General features: G+C 40.0%; 1 protein-coding gene across 5 annotated transcripts in view; it reads left to right on the plus strand.

The window, feature by feature from the left end:
• Positions 1-18470, plus strand: part of EFR3B (EFR3 homolog B) — a 140301-nt gene that overhangs the window by 9701 nt on the left and 112130 nt on the right. For 2 of the 5 annotated variants that reach the window (XM_060693110.2, XM_087883348.1), the window contains exon 1: positions 14998-15312. The exons of 1 other annotated variant lie outside the window; for it this stretch is intronic. In XM_060693110.2, the coding sequence (XP_060549093.2) occupies positions 15306-15312 (7 nt within the window). In that variant the 5' untranslated portion in view covers positions 14998-15305. Of the gene's footprint in view, positions 1-14997; positions 15313-18470 lie in introns of those variants that run through there. 2 more of the 5 variants (XM_087883349.1, XM_060693111.2) reach the window with 2 other exon arrangements.

Raw genomic sequence — 18470 nt, forward strand, 5'->3', positions numbered from 1 at the left:
TAAAACTGTACATCTGATTTTCTTAAAATGCATGATAATAATATTCTTGAATTACATCCTCTTAGAAAAATAATTACAGTATTCCCAAGTGGCGAGAATCTATCCTTTGGAAAGGAAGATCAGGGTTTTTAAAAGTGAAATTAATTTCAAAATTGTAAGATCTTTTTAGAGTTGCTGAGAGGATCATAATGGAGGTAAATGTGGTTTTTCTGATTGATCCTCCTCTGGGGGCAATTGTCTTAAATTCAGGGTATTCTTACTTCCGGGTGTATATAGTACAATGTACGTAAATATTACTATTAATAGTCTCACTATAAAATTATTCCCTGTCATGGACAGCTTAATGCTACCCATTATTACAGTGAGACAAAATTATCCAGAGAGAACAGGCGTTTTTAAAATACTTAGATGACACAAGCAAGCATAAAAATACTATTGTAAAAAAATCAGAGAGGAGCTGGCCGGAGCATTTTAGAAGTCGAAATCCATACACCTAAAAATTGTCAAGGTTGAGAAATATTGGTCTATAAATTCCAAAGGTGCTTTTTCAAGAGGCAACTGGACTTTCTGATTTTTCTTTGAAGACATTTCGCTTCTCATCCAAGCTGAAGAAGCATCTTGGATGAGAAGCGAAACGTCTTCAAAGAAAATCCAGAAAGTCCAGTTGCCTCTTGAAAAAGCACCTTTGGAACAACCATGACCTGGATGACTGAGAATCTCCATAGACATTGGTCTATAAGCATAAGCACAAGCTCTCACTGATGAGTAGCTATTGATATTAGAAACTATTTTATTGGGTTCATTAAGAATTGGCTTATTTTATCTGCCTAACAACAGTGTGAGATTTTATACTGCCAAAGTAATGTTGTTTGGGGTATTATAAAATCTTGCTGATTAATTATTACATTCATCTGAGAATCAGTGTCAACCCAGCAATCCCTAAGGCTGAATAAAGATTTACATACAGATCACCTCAGTGACAATCTATGACAACTATCCACTCTATTATTGCAAGCAAAGATGGCAGATTTCTACTGAAATATACAGCATTCACTTTTTATCTCACAATCTAATCTCTGGCACACTTGATCACAATCATTGATCTTTTCATCTAACCACACTCTTCTTTCATTCCATCTTACATCAAACTTTAGGGAAGTTCTTTGGGGGAAGGTTTAATTCTTTAAGAGAGTTGTTTTGCTCTTAAGGTCTCATAGACATGTGTACCCCATTTTTTAATTATTTCCCCAATCCATTTTGAACTAAAAGGAAGACAAAGACCATGGCCTTGGGGCAGATATATATATTTGAATTTATTTCATTAGCTCTATATTCTCTCAATTTCAAGGGAAATCAGATAAAAGATTTTATCAAAAGTCTGGTTTTAATTGACTGATCAATAGCCCTGAAAGGCAGATGTCTGAGTCATCATTCATTGCTGCTTAATAATACAAATGAGCATCTTACTCAATGCAATCAGACAAGGCAACTGACAACATCTGTTCACAAGTGCCACTTTTGACACTTCCCTGACAGTTCATTCCACCTGACTGGCCTGTCTTGTGCACTCCAATAACCTGAGTGGGCAAGATATCAATTACATATTCTTTGTATAATTCTACTACAAATATATTCTGAGTGATAGACATAAATAATGGCTAGAGGGAAATCAAGGTTACAACCAAACTAATTGGAGTGGTGAGCCCTCCTTGACTCTATGGGTAAAGTGCAGCTTTGTAGCATCTGTTTTGTTGGTTACTAGCACCTCTTGATCTACCAGCTGGAACCAACTGCAAGATAGGATCTCAGTCCAATAGATGTGCACTTACATTAAGAAACAGACTTTTTCTGGATCTGAAATATCTTTTGGTTACTGGAATAAAACTAATAATCCTCCTGCATAAAAATCATGCCAGGTTCAAAGGACATATTAGGAAGGAAATGTTTATAGGTTGTGTTTGTTGTTGACAGCATCAAAAACTGTGCTGATGTAGTCTAGAGATCATTCTCAGGTTAGTGATCAGACCTAGATTTTCTTTTTGGCCATATATGCTTAGTAATCTTGTCACATTTTGGGTAAGCATCCAATCTCTTGCCTAAACTCAAGCATGAGATCTATTCTGGCTTCTTTTTGTAGCTGAGGCAACAAAAGAATCTATTTTCTTCTTTAGTACTGTTTTCATTACATTGATGAGCATCAGTCTTTTTCAGCATTAGGTGGAGATCTCGGAAAATAACAAAGGAAATAGAAAAGGAAAGAAACTGCATCTGCTGTCACTAAAATGATTATTTGCCCTGCTATCATGATCCTCATGTAGGCAAAAGATAGAAGTTTTACTCAAGAACAACTGTAAGATACCAGGCTGGGGTGTTACAACATAATTTAGTATCCTCTTGTTTTGCAGAAAACAACACAAAAAAGGCTCCTGTTTAATGGTGCACATCTTTATTTCTATAGGTTTTAATTTTTCTTAAATATAATATTCTCCAATCCATTCAGGACTTTCAGATCCAAACTGCACCATCTTAAAACAGATAGCCTTCATTACCACTGATGAATCTCAATGAAGTTTTGAGCACAGTTGGTGTTGCTGTGGTTATTGAGAAAATAAGAGTACTTATTGTGGTTAGAATGCAGTACTGCAGGCTACTTCTGCTGACTGCTGGCTGCCTGCAGTTTGGCAGTTTGATTCTCACTGGCTGAAGGTTGACTCAGCTTTTTATCCTTCTGATGTCAATAAAATGAGGAACCCAGATTATTGGGGCAATATGCTGACTCTGTAAACCGCTTAGAGAGGGATGTAAAGAACTCTGAAGTGGTATATAAGTCTAAGTGCTATTGCTATGGGGATGAGAACTGTCTGTAGGCAGAGGAAATGAGTCTGCTTTGTGAATATGATTTCCCCTGTAACATTTAATTAATTAAAATTGGCACATTGTATTACCAATAATGGCCACAGGTGTATTCTTGAGGGTTATGCTGGCCAAGCTAGTTCTGAAAGGACCATAATTTTCTGCCTCACCATGCATTTTGCTTCTTCAGGAATCCTGGAATTTTGACATTAAGCTTCTCAGGTTAGAAGACTGGAAAAGACTCCTATTTATACTATATCTGCCATTCAAAGCAGATGCCACTTGGCCAACCAAAGTTGATATCTGCAAGCGTTCATACCAGATAAGAATTATGTCATGGGTGCATGTGTGTGTGTGTTTAATACTTATAATTACCTAGGGTCACTTATGAGAGATGGGTGGCTATATAAATCATAATTAATTAATTAATTAAATCCACAAGATAATGTGTAGGAAACATTTCTCTTTGTTTTACAGTAAAGGTTCAGGTTCTAGCCTGCATGATTATAGGAACAAAAAGAAAAATGACATACAAAGCTGCTCTATTCAAGGGTAATGTCAGAACTGGAAGCCATCTTTTGTATTGGGCCTTCAGGCCTGCCACATTTACTGCTGTGGGAAATTGGGAGGGGGGATTGTATGGAGCATGGGTGATGTATAGTCATAATAACATTCCTTTCTCAGAAAGTCAAGGCCGCCTTGCCCTGCACCTGGGAGGCTGGACCTGGGAGGCATCGCCAGTTGGGACGGTGGTTTGATTGGATCATGTGATGCACTTGTGGATGTTGGGCAGGGACTTGAACTTTTCTTTGGGTGAGGAAAACCTGGAAACTTTCAAATTTGGGTTTTCCCAAGTGTGCCAATATGACATCTCTAATAAAATGTAGCTTTGAAGAAATTCAAGCCTCAGAGTTTTCTTTCATTGGAACCCTAACAGGTAAATCATGTCTTCTAGAAGCATCACCTCCAACTAACAGCAACTAGTCAAGGTCAGTTTACAAAAGATGTTTTGCTAGTCCTGCTTTCTTAGATCATTCTGCATGCAAAGTAGGTACTTTGCCATTGCAAGTTTTTTAGCAAGTGAACAAAGTGCTGGGTATTTTCCAGGAACATGAAGTTCAAGCATATATTCTAACATATGCAATCACAAGTAGGTTCACTACTTGTTTTCTACCATTCTCATCTGCCACTTCACTTCCTGGAGCTCTTCAGGAAACAAACAGCTTTCCTTGAATTAGCCAGCAGGGAGAGATTACTTAGGAGCAATTCTCTCCAAGACCACAGTCTCCCTTTCACCCCAAGAGGTGACAAGAATCTCTGAAGAATTGCCCACCAGAGCCTCAAAAGCTCTCTGGAAACTCAGTAGTTCTATTAGATGCCTAGGACAGATTGATTGCAGAGATGTCTTCTCCCTATGCAAGTTGGTGGCTTTGTTTCCTTCTAAAGCAATCAGATGGTGATCTGACTATGATAAGGGATAGATTTCAATGTTTCATCCACTCAGATCACATTGTATCTGCCTAGTGATAAAAACCAGATCAAGTGTTTAGCGTTCTACATGAGTCAGATTCTTAATATGTGTAAAAGTGACCTTGAAGAATATATGAGGGAGCCATTAATGGGGAATGGGGAGGAACAAGCAATTATTAATAGACTGGACAGTCCATAGTTAAAAAGAAGCATGAAAAAGAAACTCAAAATAACTCCACCTTGATTTTATTTACTGCAAGATACGGCAAACATGGATATGCTTTCAAAATTCTGTTATTATATCCTGGGACAATAAAGTAGCATTCCTGGGATCCCTATCTGTCTGAAGGGCTAACATGAGCTCAAGAACAGAAGAGAATGGACTCTGGATTACTGAGCAGTTCAAGTTAGATTTGGTTTAAGTGGATAGCTTTGTGGGAGTTTAACCATTGTTTTGGCATTCTTTTAGCATGTTGTATGAACAAGGCCCTCCTCTTAAGCCATAATATGATTTACGTAAGATCTTATGTAAACACATAATGAAAAAAATATGACATATAGCATGTTGGATGGAGTCCAGGAAGAAATGGCTCTTTGGGCATTTATTTATTATGAACAATGTATGTGTGTATCCTTATGTATTTCTATCCTAAGATTCTGAAAAGTGTACAACAACGAAAACAGTTTCAAAAGATGAGATGCAATAACAATACATGAAGGCTCACCAATCTAACTTAGACATAAAGAGCCCTTTTAAATAAAGTAATGCCAGAACAGAATAATCCAGGTGCTAAATCTAAGGACAGAATAGTGTAGAAAATGGGCCCCTCGAAACAGAGATGACTTATTTTCTATTCCATACACCCATAAGTTTATTTATTTATTGGTTCGATTTATATGCCGCCCTTCTCTGGAGACTCAGGGCGGCTTACAATGCGTTAAGCAATATCCTTCATACTTTTGTATATACCTGCTTAGTAGGGCTTTCGCCCCCCCCCCCCCCAGCGGTGTTCTTTTTTATACAAAGTCAACTTATTGCCCCACAATCCGGGTCCTCATTTTACCTACCTTGGAAGGATGGAAGGCTGAGTCAACCTTGAGCCTGGTGAGATTTGAATTTGTAGTAATTGCAGGCAGCTGGCAGCTAAGTGCTACTTAACAGCACTTTAGTCTGCTGCGCCACCAAGGCTCCTTCACATCATGATGGTTACTTGAGCAACCCCTCTATGGAGGTCCTTACAGAACAAATAGGTTCACTATAGATTAGACAGTATTTTACAGTATTTAGTTGGGCAGGTGTTGCAACATCTACCTTCCATGGGAGCTCTCCAAGGTCCTGCAGAACCTGCAGCTCCTTGGTTTATGCTCTGCTGCTTGATGCTGGATAACCCTGATTCAAAGTTGTGTTTTCCAGACAGAACCAGAAGACAGTGCTGTCTTATACACACACATCCACACATGTAAGAATAAAATCCCTGAACTTCATTTAACAACCCCCTCCCCATTTTCCCAATTGACAGCATCAGTATTTATTGCTGTCTGTACTTACTTGTTTTTGCCTGCCTGCCTGCCTCAGGCTGTTCTATGCTGTTTCATCCTCCCCCTTGAAAGGCTTTTGGCACTATTCTCTGTTCTCTGGAACAGCCTAACCAGGCATCCTAATAATTACTCAAGGATTTAAGGATGCCAAGTTCTGACAGCCTCCTTCTTCCAAACATGTCCTTGGCCCCCAGAAATTATGTGGAACTACTGCAGTCCATCCAAAGGAACTGCAGCAGCAGCAGCTATTACTGCTACTGACAAAGTCTCTTGGTATTTGGGGGAGAGGGAGGGAGAGAGGAGTAAAAGGTGAAATGTTTACCCTGAGAAATAGCCCTTCAGATTCAACACCTTCTCCATTTTAATCTCGCTTCAGAACATTTGTGCCAGCATCGCCCGCTCCCCAAATGCACACCTCTTGCTTGCTGTTTCACATTCAGAACAAAGACCAAAAATAGCCTGGAGGAGCAATCTGCAAGCAATGGAAATCGAGCCCCAGAGATCCCTGCCCCACCAACTGCTCAGAAGCAGACTCTGCTGCTGTTATTAATGCTACCGTGGTTTTCCATTCCTTTCTTCATTTTCTGGCTCAATGACTTGTTTGCATTTGCATGGACTCCTCTGGTGGCTTAACCTGGAAAACCAGGTGGCATTTGCTTAATTAATTCAACAAGGAGGCTGCCTCTGGAACCAAGTACCTTCTCTTGGCAATATTTCTTCTCTTCTTTTGCTGACAAAAGTGGTAGAGTCTTCTTCGCTCAAGGTTGTAGAAAAGAATAAACAGGAAAAAGTATTCATCTCACTTCTCCCCCTCCCCCCCCCAAACCCCATTCCATACAGAGTGAAAAAACCTTTGGTGCACGGTGATGGAAAAGTTATTTCCACCAAATCCTCTGGGGCAGCCATTTCAGAATGATGGAAATTCTAGGCAAACACAGGCAAAAAATGCCAGCTTGGGAATTTCTGTCTTGTCGTCAGTTGTGGAAGTAATGATTCTTGGTAGTTTCAGCTTATACATAAACACAAACATCAAGCTCCTTCAACCCCACGGAGGCTGCACACAGAGAGAGGTGAGCTTCCCTATTTCCAGAAAAGTACATCCTTTTTTGAGCTATATCCTCCATGGAATTTTAAGAATACCCATTCACATTCTTAGAGAGTATTCAAACAGCTGAGGCCAAGAATCCTGGTAAACAAACTAGTAAGATAAGTTCATGGTATTATTATTATTATCTTAATACAAATCCCCACTTGCAAAGGGGAAGCTGAGAAATTCACTTAAGAAAATCAAGCAACTTTATGTCTGTGTTAGATTTTAAATCAAAGAGTTGTAGTCTTGTCGATGCAAGGCTGAATTCTATTCATATTTTTCTGTGAGGTGGCCAATAACAAATGCTCTATTAAGAGCTTACGTATGGTGGCAGGAGAAGATACAATCAAAACAGAAAAAATGAATGAGAAACATTAAGAAAGGCTCTACATATCTGCTCCTAAATGACAATCAAATCTCTTAAATAGGAATGCAAATAGGGCCAAGAAGACAGAGGGGAGGGACCCCGAAGCTAAACTGAGGCCCTAGACTCTATTTATACATGATAGAACAATAATAATAATAACAGTAATAACAACAATAACACAACAACAACAACAACAATAATAATAACAATAACAACAACAACAACAACAACAATAATAATAATAATAATAATAATAATAATAATAATAATAATAATAATATTGTCATTGTACGTGTATACACAGTATACCCATACAACAAAATCCACTTAACACCCAAAGACCAGGTTCAACACACATAACAATCCCCAAACACACTCCCACCCTCCACGATTCCCCACCCGTAAACCACCCAAACATCCACACAACAGACCAAGTAATGCTGTCCAACAGCTCACTGATGGTGGCCCTTTAGTTCATTGTTGAGTGCAATTATAGCTCTGGGATAAAAACTATTCAGAAAACGTGTGGTCCGAGTTTTAATTGTTCTGTATCTTCTGCCAAAAGGCAACAGTCCAAAAAGATTGTAAGCAGGATGGGAAGAGTCTCTGAGAATGTTATGCAATCCACTGAGCTAAGGTTGCAGAATCCATGCTGCTCTTGAGACCATACCAGGCTTTGAATGACGTGTTAAGGACCATACCCACAGACTGAACAGCCAGTCCATGGAAAGGGTGAAATTTATCTTTGGCTCTACATCATGGGAGGGTGCTATGCGGCCTTCTGGCAAACAGCATGTAGCTCCATTCCCCTAAATTCTTTATACTTCTGTTCTAGCTCATTCCTCTGTTTTAACCGGTACTAAATCCCATGTTTATCTTTTTAATCTGTTCTGAAATGCCAGGGACTGTAAAACACATTTACCAAACAACCAGGAACAGGGATGGCTGTTTTAGCTAAATACATTTAATTTGGTGAGGTTGCTCCTGGATAAATTAAGATTGAATAAGATTGTACATTTAATTAATAAGTTTTATTCTCAGGTATTAATATGATTTCAAATTAGATCTTTTGTCTCTCATCATATATAGTCCTTAGATTTATACTGGCCCTCATTAATGCCCATAAAAGTTAGGTGACCATGTTTGCACTGCAAACATTCCTATGATCTCTAAATAGTAGGAACAAGATACAGGATATTTAATTTTTTTTTTGCTGACACTTAATGGCCCCTGGAGTTTTGCAGCCCATACACTGATAGATCTAGAGTAGAAGTTCTAGTAAGAACCTCATGAACATTATATAAACGTTTTGGAGATACGTTTGTCAACTACCACCATTCCCAGTCATGACAGCTAACCTTGGGTAGATCATAATGGATTTTCTTTTCTCAACAGTTTTGCTTTTGTGATCCCTTTAGATAGGTAAGCCAGGCATTAAACCTGTACATGTATATGCAAGGCGGTCCTCCATCATGGGGCCATAACCCCTCTCGTCTTTTTGCCAGCTACAAGAAGGCATTCTCACAGATAATTATGTCCATTACATCTATCTGCACTGCAGATGCCTGCAATTATGGTGTCAGCATGAGGGATTGAGTTTGTAATCCTGGGAGTCCAGTGCCCCCCTCCCTCCAGTGAGATGAATTGTCTCTTTAGTCACAATAAATCCTATTCTTGCTAGTCATATACAACTTTAGGTGGCAGAGTGTTGAGACTGTGAACTCAGATAAAACTTGGGTAAATAGGACTTAATGGTCTATTTGCTGCAACAAGAGGGATTTTGCCAGCTTGGGAAATGCATTGTTAACTTAGAAATGATGCTGCTCTATTAAACCACAAATAGAATGTTCATCAAAACATTTTAGTACAATGCAGTGTTCTTATTTAAGATAATAGCTATTCGTTTTATAATACTCTGTCCCTCTTCCATTAGTTTTCTTTTTCTTTTCCATGCCAGTGAGTGGCATGGAAAGATGAGTGAGTGAGATGGAGGATAATGGGTATGAAGAGTGGCCTTAAAGGACAGAGGGAAGATTACTAAGAGAATGATCACATAAATGAGGCCTGAGTCTAGATCAAAAAAAATAATTTATCAAAAAAGCCTCAGATATCCCACCCCAAAATTTACAGGCAGGTAAGAGAGAGAGAGAAAGGGAACCATTTTTAGATTTGCAAGATTCAGTTACAATGGCTGTTGTAATAAAAGTAGCTTTAGGTCTGCATGGTGTCTGTTTCTTAGTTTTTACCTTACAGGGCCAACAGCCAGTCAATATAAAATATGCATTGAGCAATCCTTATTGTGTTACTTTTGCAATCTCAGAACACATGCTAAATCAACTTTAAAATGTTTTGTGAAGCCAACCAGTACTGTATGGGTGTGTGATAGTTCTGCTTGTGACCTCCCCAAAAAAATTTTTTTAAAAAAAAAATGTGCTGCCAAAATAATCATAAGACAGATATTGCTTGTTTATGAAGAAAGGAGGCTAGAAAGAGAATAGAATACACAAAAGAACAGAACAGAATAACAGAGTGGGAAGGGATCTTAGAGGTCTTCTAGTCCAAACCTCTGCTGAAGCAGGAAACTAGACCATTTCAGATAAATGGTTGTCCAATTTCTTTTTTAAAATCTCCAAAATTGCAGATTGGACAGGAAATTGTCTATCATTGCTTATTGTTCTACCTGTAGATGCTTTTAAGAATAAGTTTACCCCCTCTTCTTTGTGGCAGCCCCTCAGATATTAGAGATGGGAGACTGTAACAATTCATAAAATGAAGAGCAGTATGGGAAATGTTGCTTTTCCACTTACAAAACTATACTATAAATCTTCTGACCAATTGATTGAAAAACAGATTCAGAATAAGCCAAACAAAGTTTTTCACAAAAATGAACTATTGTTTATATATCCAGGCTGCTTGGATTAGATAATATTCTGGTTGTTAATTGTGATGGTTTATGCTGGTCTATCATTGTAATGAAATTTGATTGCATGATTATACTATATGTACCTCTATGTGCATGAAAGAAATGAATACAAATAAATGGGGACAGTAGGACAGGGACGGTAGGCACTCTGGTGCGCTTATGCATGCCCCCTTTACGGACCTCTTAGGAATGGGATGAGGTCCATGGTAGACAGTTTAAGGTTGACGCTGTGAGGGTTAGAGGATGTAACAATGGACTCAGGTAGAGCATTCCAGGCGTTGACCACTCTGTTGCTGAAGTCGTATTTTCTGCAATCAAGTTGGGAGCGGTTTACCTTGAGTTTGTACCGATTGTTTGCCCATGTATTATTGAGGTTGAAGCTGAAGAAGTTGTTGACAGGTAGCACAGTGTATTGTGCTTAGATCATAACGCAGGCAGCACAGTTTCAGATTGTCCAAGCCCAAAATTTCAAGTCTGGTTAATTAACTTGTTTTTCTACCCCACCACTAAGCTCTTGATGAACTCCCTAGTGAAGCTGCTGTCTACAATCCTCCTGCCCCATTCTCCCCACATCCCCCCTTTTGGAATAAGCCACAAAAGCAGCACAAAATGATACCAGAGATCCATTTTTCAGGGGAAAGTGGGCAGAATTTGATGGCAAATGAGAAATCAATTCTTTCTGAGGATAAAAATTCTGTAGCAGATTATTAGCAAAAGCTGGAGTGGACAGAATCATCTCTTAATCTGAATCAACACCAATTTTTCTAAATAAATAAATGCTGGTGAATTTTAGGATTTTGTTTTGTAGGGAATAGGAAGATAGAAATATTTTTGTTTGTTTTAAATTACTATGATTATGCTGAATTTGGAATGATTCATTTGGAATCATTTCAAAATCTTATTGTAAAGTTTTCAATATTTTAATTTTATCTGGACCCTATAACATTCTAAAATCAAAATCTTATTTAGCCTTTTGCTGTTTGTTTTAGATTCTTTAAATTCTTAAGTTTATGATTAACATGTTCTTTTGTTCAAGACTGAAGGCTCATCCAGCATTTTCAAACTTGACATTCCAAAGGTCTTTGATAAATTAGCAGTTAATGAGCAATTTCTGAAAGTGAGTGTAAAAGTAAGATTTCTAACTTAAGTGTTCTTTAAAAGGCTGTGCCACAATTGCAAACAAGATGGCTAATCTTGTTATCTCCTCATCCTCAAACCTGCAAAAAACCATTGTCCTGTGGTCTCCTGATAAGGAGAAGCCATTCAGGGCACATGTAGGTGATCTCCCATCCTCTTATCCAGAGAAGTTCCAAGGAACTGGTCTACTCAATGGTTCCTTGATCTTTGCCACAGTCGTCAGCTCAACTTTTGAAGAGCTGTCTTCAATTCACCATGGTTTCCCCAGAAGTCCAATCATTCCTGATCATCCAATCAGTTCACTCCTCCATCCTCAACTTTCCTGCTACATCCCAGTTCATTAGATCTTCATCTGAAAATCCCAATTTTTTTTTATACTGATAATTGTGCTAAGCACTTCATATCCTTTCTCCCATTTGGAATTTCTTTATATCCCCAACAGGAGGATATTCCCAAATTGAGTATCTCTGGGGTAAACAACTTCCTACAATTGCTGCAGCACTATTTCCTTATATTTGATTTTCTCTGTAATTTCGCTCATTACTGGAATAACCTTAAATCCAACTTTTTATCAAATCTTTGAATGACCACTTCATTGGCTGTCTAAAAACAGTGCTTATTGCTTGTATGAAAATATTTCTGGATGAAAATACTTGATGTGTGTTAAATACTGAACACAAAGTTAAAATATTTTGGGACATTTCATGACCTGAAATATTTCAGGAGATCCATCCCATTGATTTGCATTTGCAGGCCAGGTGCAAACATCTCAACTGCTGCATGAATATGATACTGTATGCTAATGGCAGCACATTCTCTCCAATGACTGACACTTGTTTAAGACAGTGCCATGCTTTTCAGATGAAACTGCCATTGGAAAAATGTTAGAGAAAAGGGCATTTTTATTAAGCAGCCACTAACCTTACAAATGCTGACAAGCATGAGATGAAATTCTATGTATGTGGAGAAATGAAAGAGGGTTTCAGACATTACTTGTATTATTCCTATCATTTCATTGCAGTCCTTATATTGTTCAATTTCACAATACAAGAAGGTGCTGGAGACAGATTATCACTTTAGTGACAACAAAGAAGACACAATTCAAAACTGCACAGGAGAAGGCAGTGGTAAACTACTCCTGTCTTTTACTAGGAAAAGCATGTGGACAGGCAAAAAAAAGTGATTATCAATACAATGCTGGACATGGTCCCTCAGGTGGGATATGGAAGAACCAAGGATTTTTTGAATACTAATGGTGCTTATGATGCTAGTAGATTAAGTCTGTCTGGACTTCTAGTTGCTGACTATACCACAAAGAAAATCTGAAGCTGCAAAAACAGAATTATAGTGAAAACATATAAAAAGCATCAACATGGGAAAGCTCAACATGATGAAAGATGAAATAAATTGACTACACATTGACATCCTGGGTACCAGCAAATTGAAACTCACTCTCTCTCTCCCTCCCTCCTTCCCTCCCTCTCTCTCTCCCTCCCTCTCCCTCCCCTCCCTCCCTCCCTCTCTCTCTCTCTCTCTCTCACACACACACACACACACTCACTCACACACACACACAATTCCCAATCCAAAACAAAAAAAAAATAATGGCAATGTTACCATAGGAAGATACCTTAGGTGCAATGACCAACAAATATAAATTAAGGTTCTTGCAGACACTTATTTAATATGACAAGTATTCAAGTTTATACCCCAACCACTGATATTGACATGCGTTATGATCAAGTTCAACCTGAAACTTGAAAAATATGCAACCAAGATATGTTGCTTGTGTTTGGACTGGAAGGTCAAAGTTGGTAATAGCAAGGAGGAAAAACACCAATTTCTAGGGAAAGGAAATTAAGCTAGAGGACAATTTAGCAATTTCTGCCAATCCAATGATTTCTTCATTCCCAGTGTATTCTTTAAACAACCAAAACAATGCCTATATACGTGGACACTACCGGACAGAGCACATAGAAATAAAATTGACTATATTATTAGTACTAAGAGATGAAAGAGCCAGTCATAACAAATGTGGCCAGGGGCTAATTGTAGAACAGATCACATACTGTCCAACCAAAGAAGAACAAAGCCAATATGATATTGAATATATAACCATCAATTTCAAGAAGAACATAAGGAACTGCTTTGAATCTCACTAATAGGAAACCAGAGGAGCTGCAGAGTGAAATCAAATAAGTCTTAATGAACAATGTGAAAGAGACTGCCCAATATGAATAGAGCAAAATAAATTATAAGTTAGAACAATTTGGAAAAAGCCCAAAAGACAAGAAAAAGCAAAGCCAAGAAAGACAGGAAAGATCTTGAGAATTTCAGAGACCTCTTAGAACAGACAAGAAGCAATACATGGGAGATGAAAAAAACAGAAACACAATAAAAACTTTTTGAAAGATTTCTGGACTCATAAGGGGGTTTGAACCTCAAATTAGCATGCTAAAGGAAATCAATGGACCAACAGTAAATGATTCAAAGGAGATTAAAAAGTGTATAGGAAAATTCTGTGTAATAGGAAAGTCAACATTCAGGATAACTTAGACATATGCTGTGTTTATAAGAACTTCTAGTACTGGAAGTTAAATTCTGCACTTTGTGCTGGATAAAATTAGGAAAATACTATGGGTAGCCAAGGAGGCAAACAAATAGATAATAGAACAAATCAGTCAGGGAATAAGCGATCTGGCTCAAGTTGTAGTGATGTATTTTGGACGTATTATGCAAAGACTCAAAAACCCTGAACTCATCGTATTGCTTAGGAAAGTGGAAGGAAAGAGAAGAGGACAAGCAGCAAGGTGGATGAACTCCGTGACAATGGCAATGGGTATCACATGCTTTGAAGCAAGTTGAGGACAGCTTAATGGGGGGAAAACGACATATCCATTGTTTCTCAATTTTTAAGATATGTGGACTTCAACTCCCAGAAATCCCCAGCCGACTGGAGAATTCTGGAAGTTGCAGTCCATGCATCTTAGAACTGCTGAGGTTGAAAAACGCTGACCATGGAGTTAGCGTTAGTTAACAAAACTAATCATATTTTTAAAAACCCAATCAAACCAAGAGAACGAGTAACTCGGAACACGATCCCTCGCGGATTCCACTGAAATCCCTTTACTTGTAGCGCTTCTTGGCTCCTGATCTCGAAAAATCCAATTCCTCTCATCCCGGCACCAACCGAATCTTTTGGACTACAAATCCCATCACCCTTCACCATGGTACAGAAGGCTCCCCCTAACCACAACACCACAGCAAAAACATCCCTCGCGTTGTCTATGGAGATTCTCAGTCATCCAGGTGATGGTTGTCCCAAAGGTGCTTTTTTTTCAAGAGGCAAACTGGACTTGCTGGTTTTTCTTTGAAGGCGTTTCGCTTCGCATCCAAGAAGCTTCTTCAGCTCAGCCGCTCCCCACTATCCTGTCAGAGCTGAAGAAGCTTCTTGGATGAGAAGCGAAACGTCTTCAAAGAAAAACCAGAAAGTCCAGTTGCCTCTTGAAAAAAAAAAAAAAGCAGCTTTGGGATCCCGTGCGTTATTAGAACAACGAGTCGGTAGACCAAGCCTTTCAGACGGCCAAACCCCCAGCTACCCCACGCCCAGGTTCGCGGGGGGCGTGTCTAGCTAGAGGTGGAGGGAAAGGACCGCCTCCTGCTTGGTCGCCACCCTAACCCCCTCGCTCATGCGCAAAGCGAGCGTCAGCCGCAGCCTGCGAAGGAGCCGCTATTGTGCCGCCGCCGCCGCCGCCGCCTGCGTGTGCTTTGTCGCTTCATTCATGCCCCCTGCCGGTGCCTCCCACTCCTGGCTGCGCCGCGAAGGCTGAATGAACGCCAGAGGCGCCGCAGAGGCAGAGGGAGCGCGCGCCGCGGAGCTTGAGTTTGGAGAGCGGGCCGGCGGCCGGCGGAGGGTCAGCTGAGCCATGTACGGTAAGGGAGGACGGGGCGTCCGTTTTCTTTCGCTTTTTCCCACCCCCACCCCCACCCCCAGGACTGGCTGCTTGGATTTCCCTGGCTGGGTCCAGTCCCCTCTCCCACTTTTTTTAAGCTCTTGCCATTTGAGCCGCGCCGGTCCGTTCCGTTCTCTCGCCCAGCCACCCACCCACCCCTTCCCCCGTTTCCTTCCCGGTCGGAGGCACTCCCTTCTGCACGGCATTTTCGAGAGCCGCTTGCTCCGGAGGCGTCTTCGTGCCTGGAGATTTCCCCTTTCTCCGCCCGATACTTTCCTTTGACGAGCTCTCCAGAGAGCTTGCGTGACCGGGCTTCTTTCCCAGCGCTCCGTTGCATCCTTTGAAAGGGGAGCGTGCGTGGTTAGGAGTTGTGGGTAGCCGGTGGACTTCTGGTGGGGTTTTTACGGGCACCGAACGGTCTCATTCTGGATGTTTTCAGGAGCCAAGTTCAGATTATTCTCAATTGCAGCGGGCTGCTTTCGAAAAGCGTCCTTATTTCTGACAGCCGGTCGGACAAATAAGGGTATATTTCTTTCTTATTCCAGCAAAGGCCAGAGAACTGAAAACTGTTTGGGGGGGGGGGGGATAGCGTTTGCCTCTCCTATGATTTTTTTTAAAAAAGTAAATATTGGTCTAAAAGATAGATGTGAAGCCGGCTTCTTAATTGAGGTGTCATGTGTTGAACATTACTGCCTGGGGACATGTCCTTTATGATATCCCTCTGACCACAAAGATCTCCACCTTGGCAAAGTTTCCCTGTCAGGAGGTGTTTTATGTTTGTTTAGCTAGCGGGTAGGAGAATTCCCTCTGTGAGCCATGATCATAAATGTGAAAACAGCTGAGCTACTTCTGGAAAGAAAAGAAATCCTGCCTGAACCCCCTTTTGAGCAACATTGGAAAGCCTTTCTCCAAATTGCTTCCTTCCAAGGAAAGAACTACTGTCTTTTTTCTCTCTTTCTCATGCACACACCTAATTCAGAGCTCTGGTGACACTTTGGGCCCAAACAGAATAGACGACAAACCCACAGAGCTGCCCAGAGAGATGCAAAGTAGCATCAAAGACTATATAGCCTCTCTTTGTGGTCTTCATCCTGTTAACTTGCTTCATTGATAGCTAATCAAACAGCTTGCAATTTATATGGAATGACTGTGGTAGATGTGCTGCAGAGGCAGTATTTACCTTACTCTCTTTTTCTCCTGCCTGTCATGTGTTATCTAATTCTCCTGGATTGCTGTAGCGCACTGGCTGCAGTTTTACTGGGCAATTACAGTCTGTGTCTGCAGCTGGTACTGTGTTGGTGCAAGCAGGAGAAGTGAGCATAGTAGAAAGTTTTGAGTACAGGAAAAGCTTGATAACTGCATTTTAGAAGATCCAAGTTACAGGTGTGTGCATATATAGAACACACCCGTGAGCAAATGAAGTGGAGTGTACCAACCACTCTGTCCCTCCCTTGCATCCTGAATACTCAAGAACTACTAGCAGGCTCCAAGAATCAGTATAGATGGAGCTGCTCTCTAGTGAGGCATACTATTCAGTGGCTGCCACTGTTAGTTGGTACAGCATCAGGAGTGGGGTGAGTGGTGGAAGGGATTCATTAAACATAGAAGAGTGCCGTCTCCATCAACTCAGGCACCAGGCTTTGCTTGGCATGACAAGTCTAATAGAGCCCAGTTTGAAGGAAGGGGATTCTGTTTGAGGAGTGAAGTGTGTACTTGAAGCATCTTCAAAGCTTAAGTTAGCTATTTTGCTCCTCAACCATTCCCTTCAAACCACTCAGTAGGGAGGGGAGGCGGATTTTCAGCTGTGCCCATTCCAGTACTGACTCTGAAGCCAAAAGTTAATCCCTGGTTGTGCATCCATGGTCAACACATACCTAGCTGGGTTCTGCTGAATGAAACTCTTAAACTTTCCTCCTTGCAAACACTAGCCTAACAAAGTTGTTCTGTGGCCAGTTTCAGTATTGCTCTAAAGTTCGTTTATAAATTCTAGAAAGAAAGCCATGTTAGTATAGTACAGAAAAAATAAGACTCCTGTACATTTTTAACTTTAAGCAGTTTATTTTTATGTAAGTGTTATAGATCATTGGCCACTTTGTTTAACTAATACAATATACCGTACCACCCATGAAATTTTATGTGATAATAAATTAGCTAGTTTTCAAGATCTGCATGATTATATTGCTGTTTTTTTTTCACAGTAATTCCAATTCAGATTCAATTACTGTAGTTAGTTTGTTGGTTTATAACTATAATTTATATAGTTTGGATTTTGTGGTATGTTTTTATTTACTGGTTCTTCTTTGGTGACATGAACCAGCAGCTTTAGATAGCTATAGAAGAAAAAAATTTCCCTGTCATTGCACAAGAAAATCTTGGCTATTATTTTTCCACATACCGCAGTAGACATTTCTGCACGATAAAAATATGTGGCAAATTTTACAAAAATATTAAGGTTATTTTTAAATATAACCCAAATCTGATTTACAAACCAATTTTATAAGGCAGGGGTCCCCAACTTTTCTGGCACCAGGGACTGGTTTTAGAAGAAAAATTGACTTCCGAGGGGTGGTGGTGGTTTTATGTGCAACCTTGATCTCGCACATGTGCAGATGAAGCTTCACTCACTTGCCCGCCATTTGCATGGCCCGGTTCCTAACAGGCTGTGGAGTGATACCAGTCCACGGCCTGGGGGTTGGTGACCCCTGTGATAACAGACATGAGACAGATATTCAGTTAAGACAATATGCTAAGATTAACATTTCAGCTTGAGCTTAGTTTCATTGACAGAAAGACCCATGTAGAAGAAGAAAATCTGTGAAATGTATGCCAGAATTCTCCAAAATCTGGTTTACCTTTATAGGTGAGCACCGCACAGATTCTGCTTTCTCCATAAAATCTAGAATCATTGGGCACATATTTATCAAATGCTCTTTGCTCTTCAAATGCCTACACAGCTCTTAGCTGTTCAGTGAAAGGTACCAATAAACAAAATACATATATGTTTTGTCTGTGACTTGGTTTCTTCTTTCTCTTTGGCTCTTTTCTGACAGAATTCTAAATTTGCATGGATTTTATCCCCCTTTAACCCTGTTAAAAGCCCAATGATTTGGCAAGGGTCCCAAGAGATAAATCCTTACA

The sequence above is a fragment of the Pantherophis guttatus genome, chromosome 1, assembly GCF_059756535.1.
Source record: "Pantherophis guttatus breed Tessera chromosome 1, ASM5975653v1, whole genome shotgun sequence".
Classification (NCBI taxonomy): Eukaryota; Metazoa; Chordata; class Lepidosauria; order Squamata; family Colubridae; genus Pantherophis; species Pantherophis guttatus.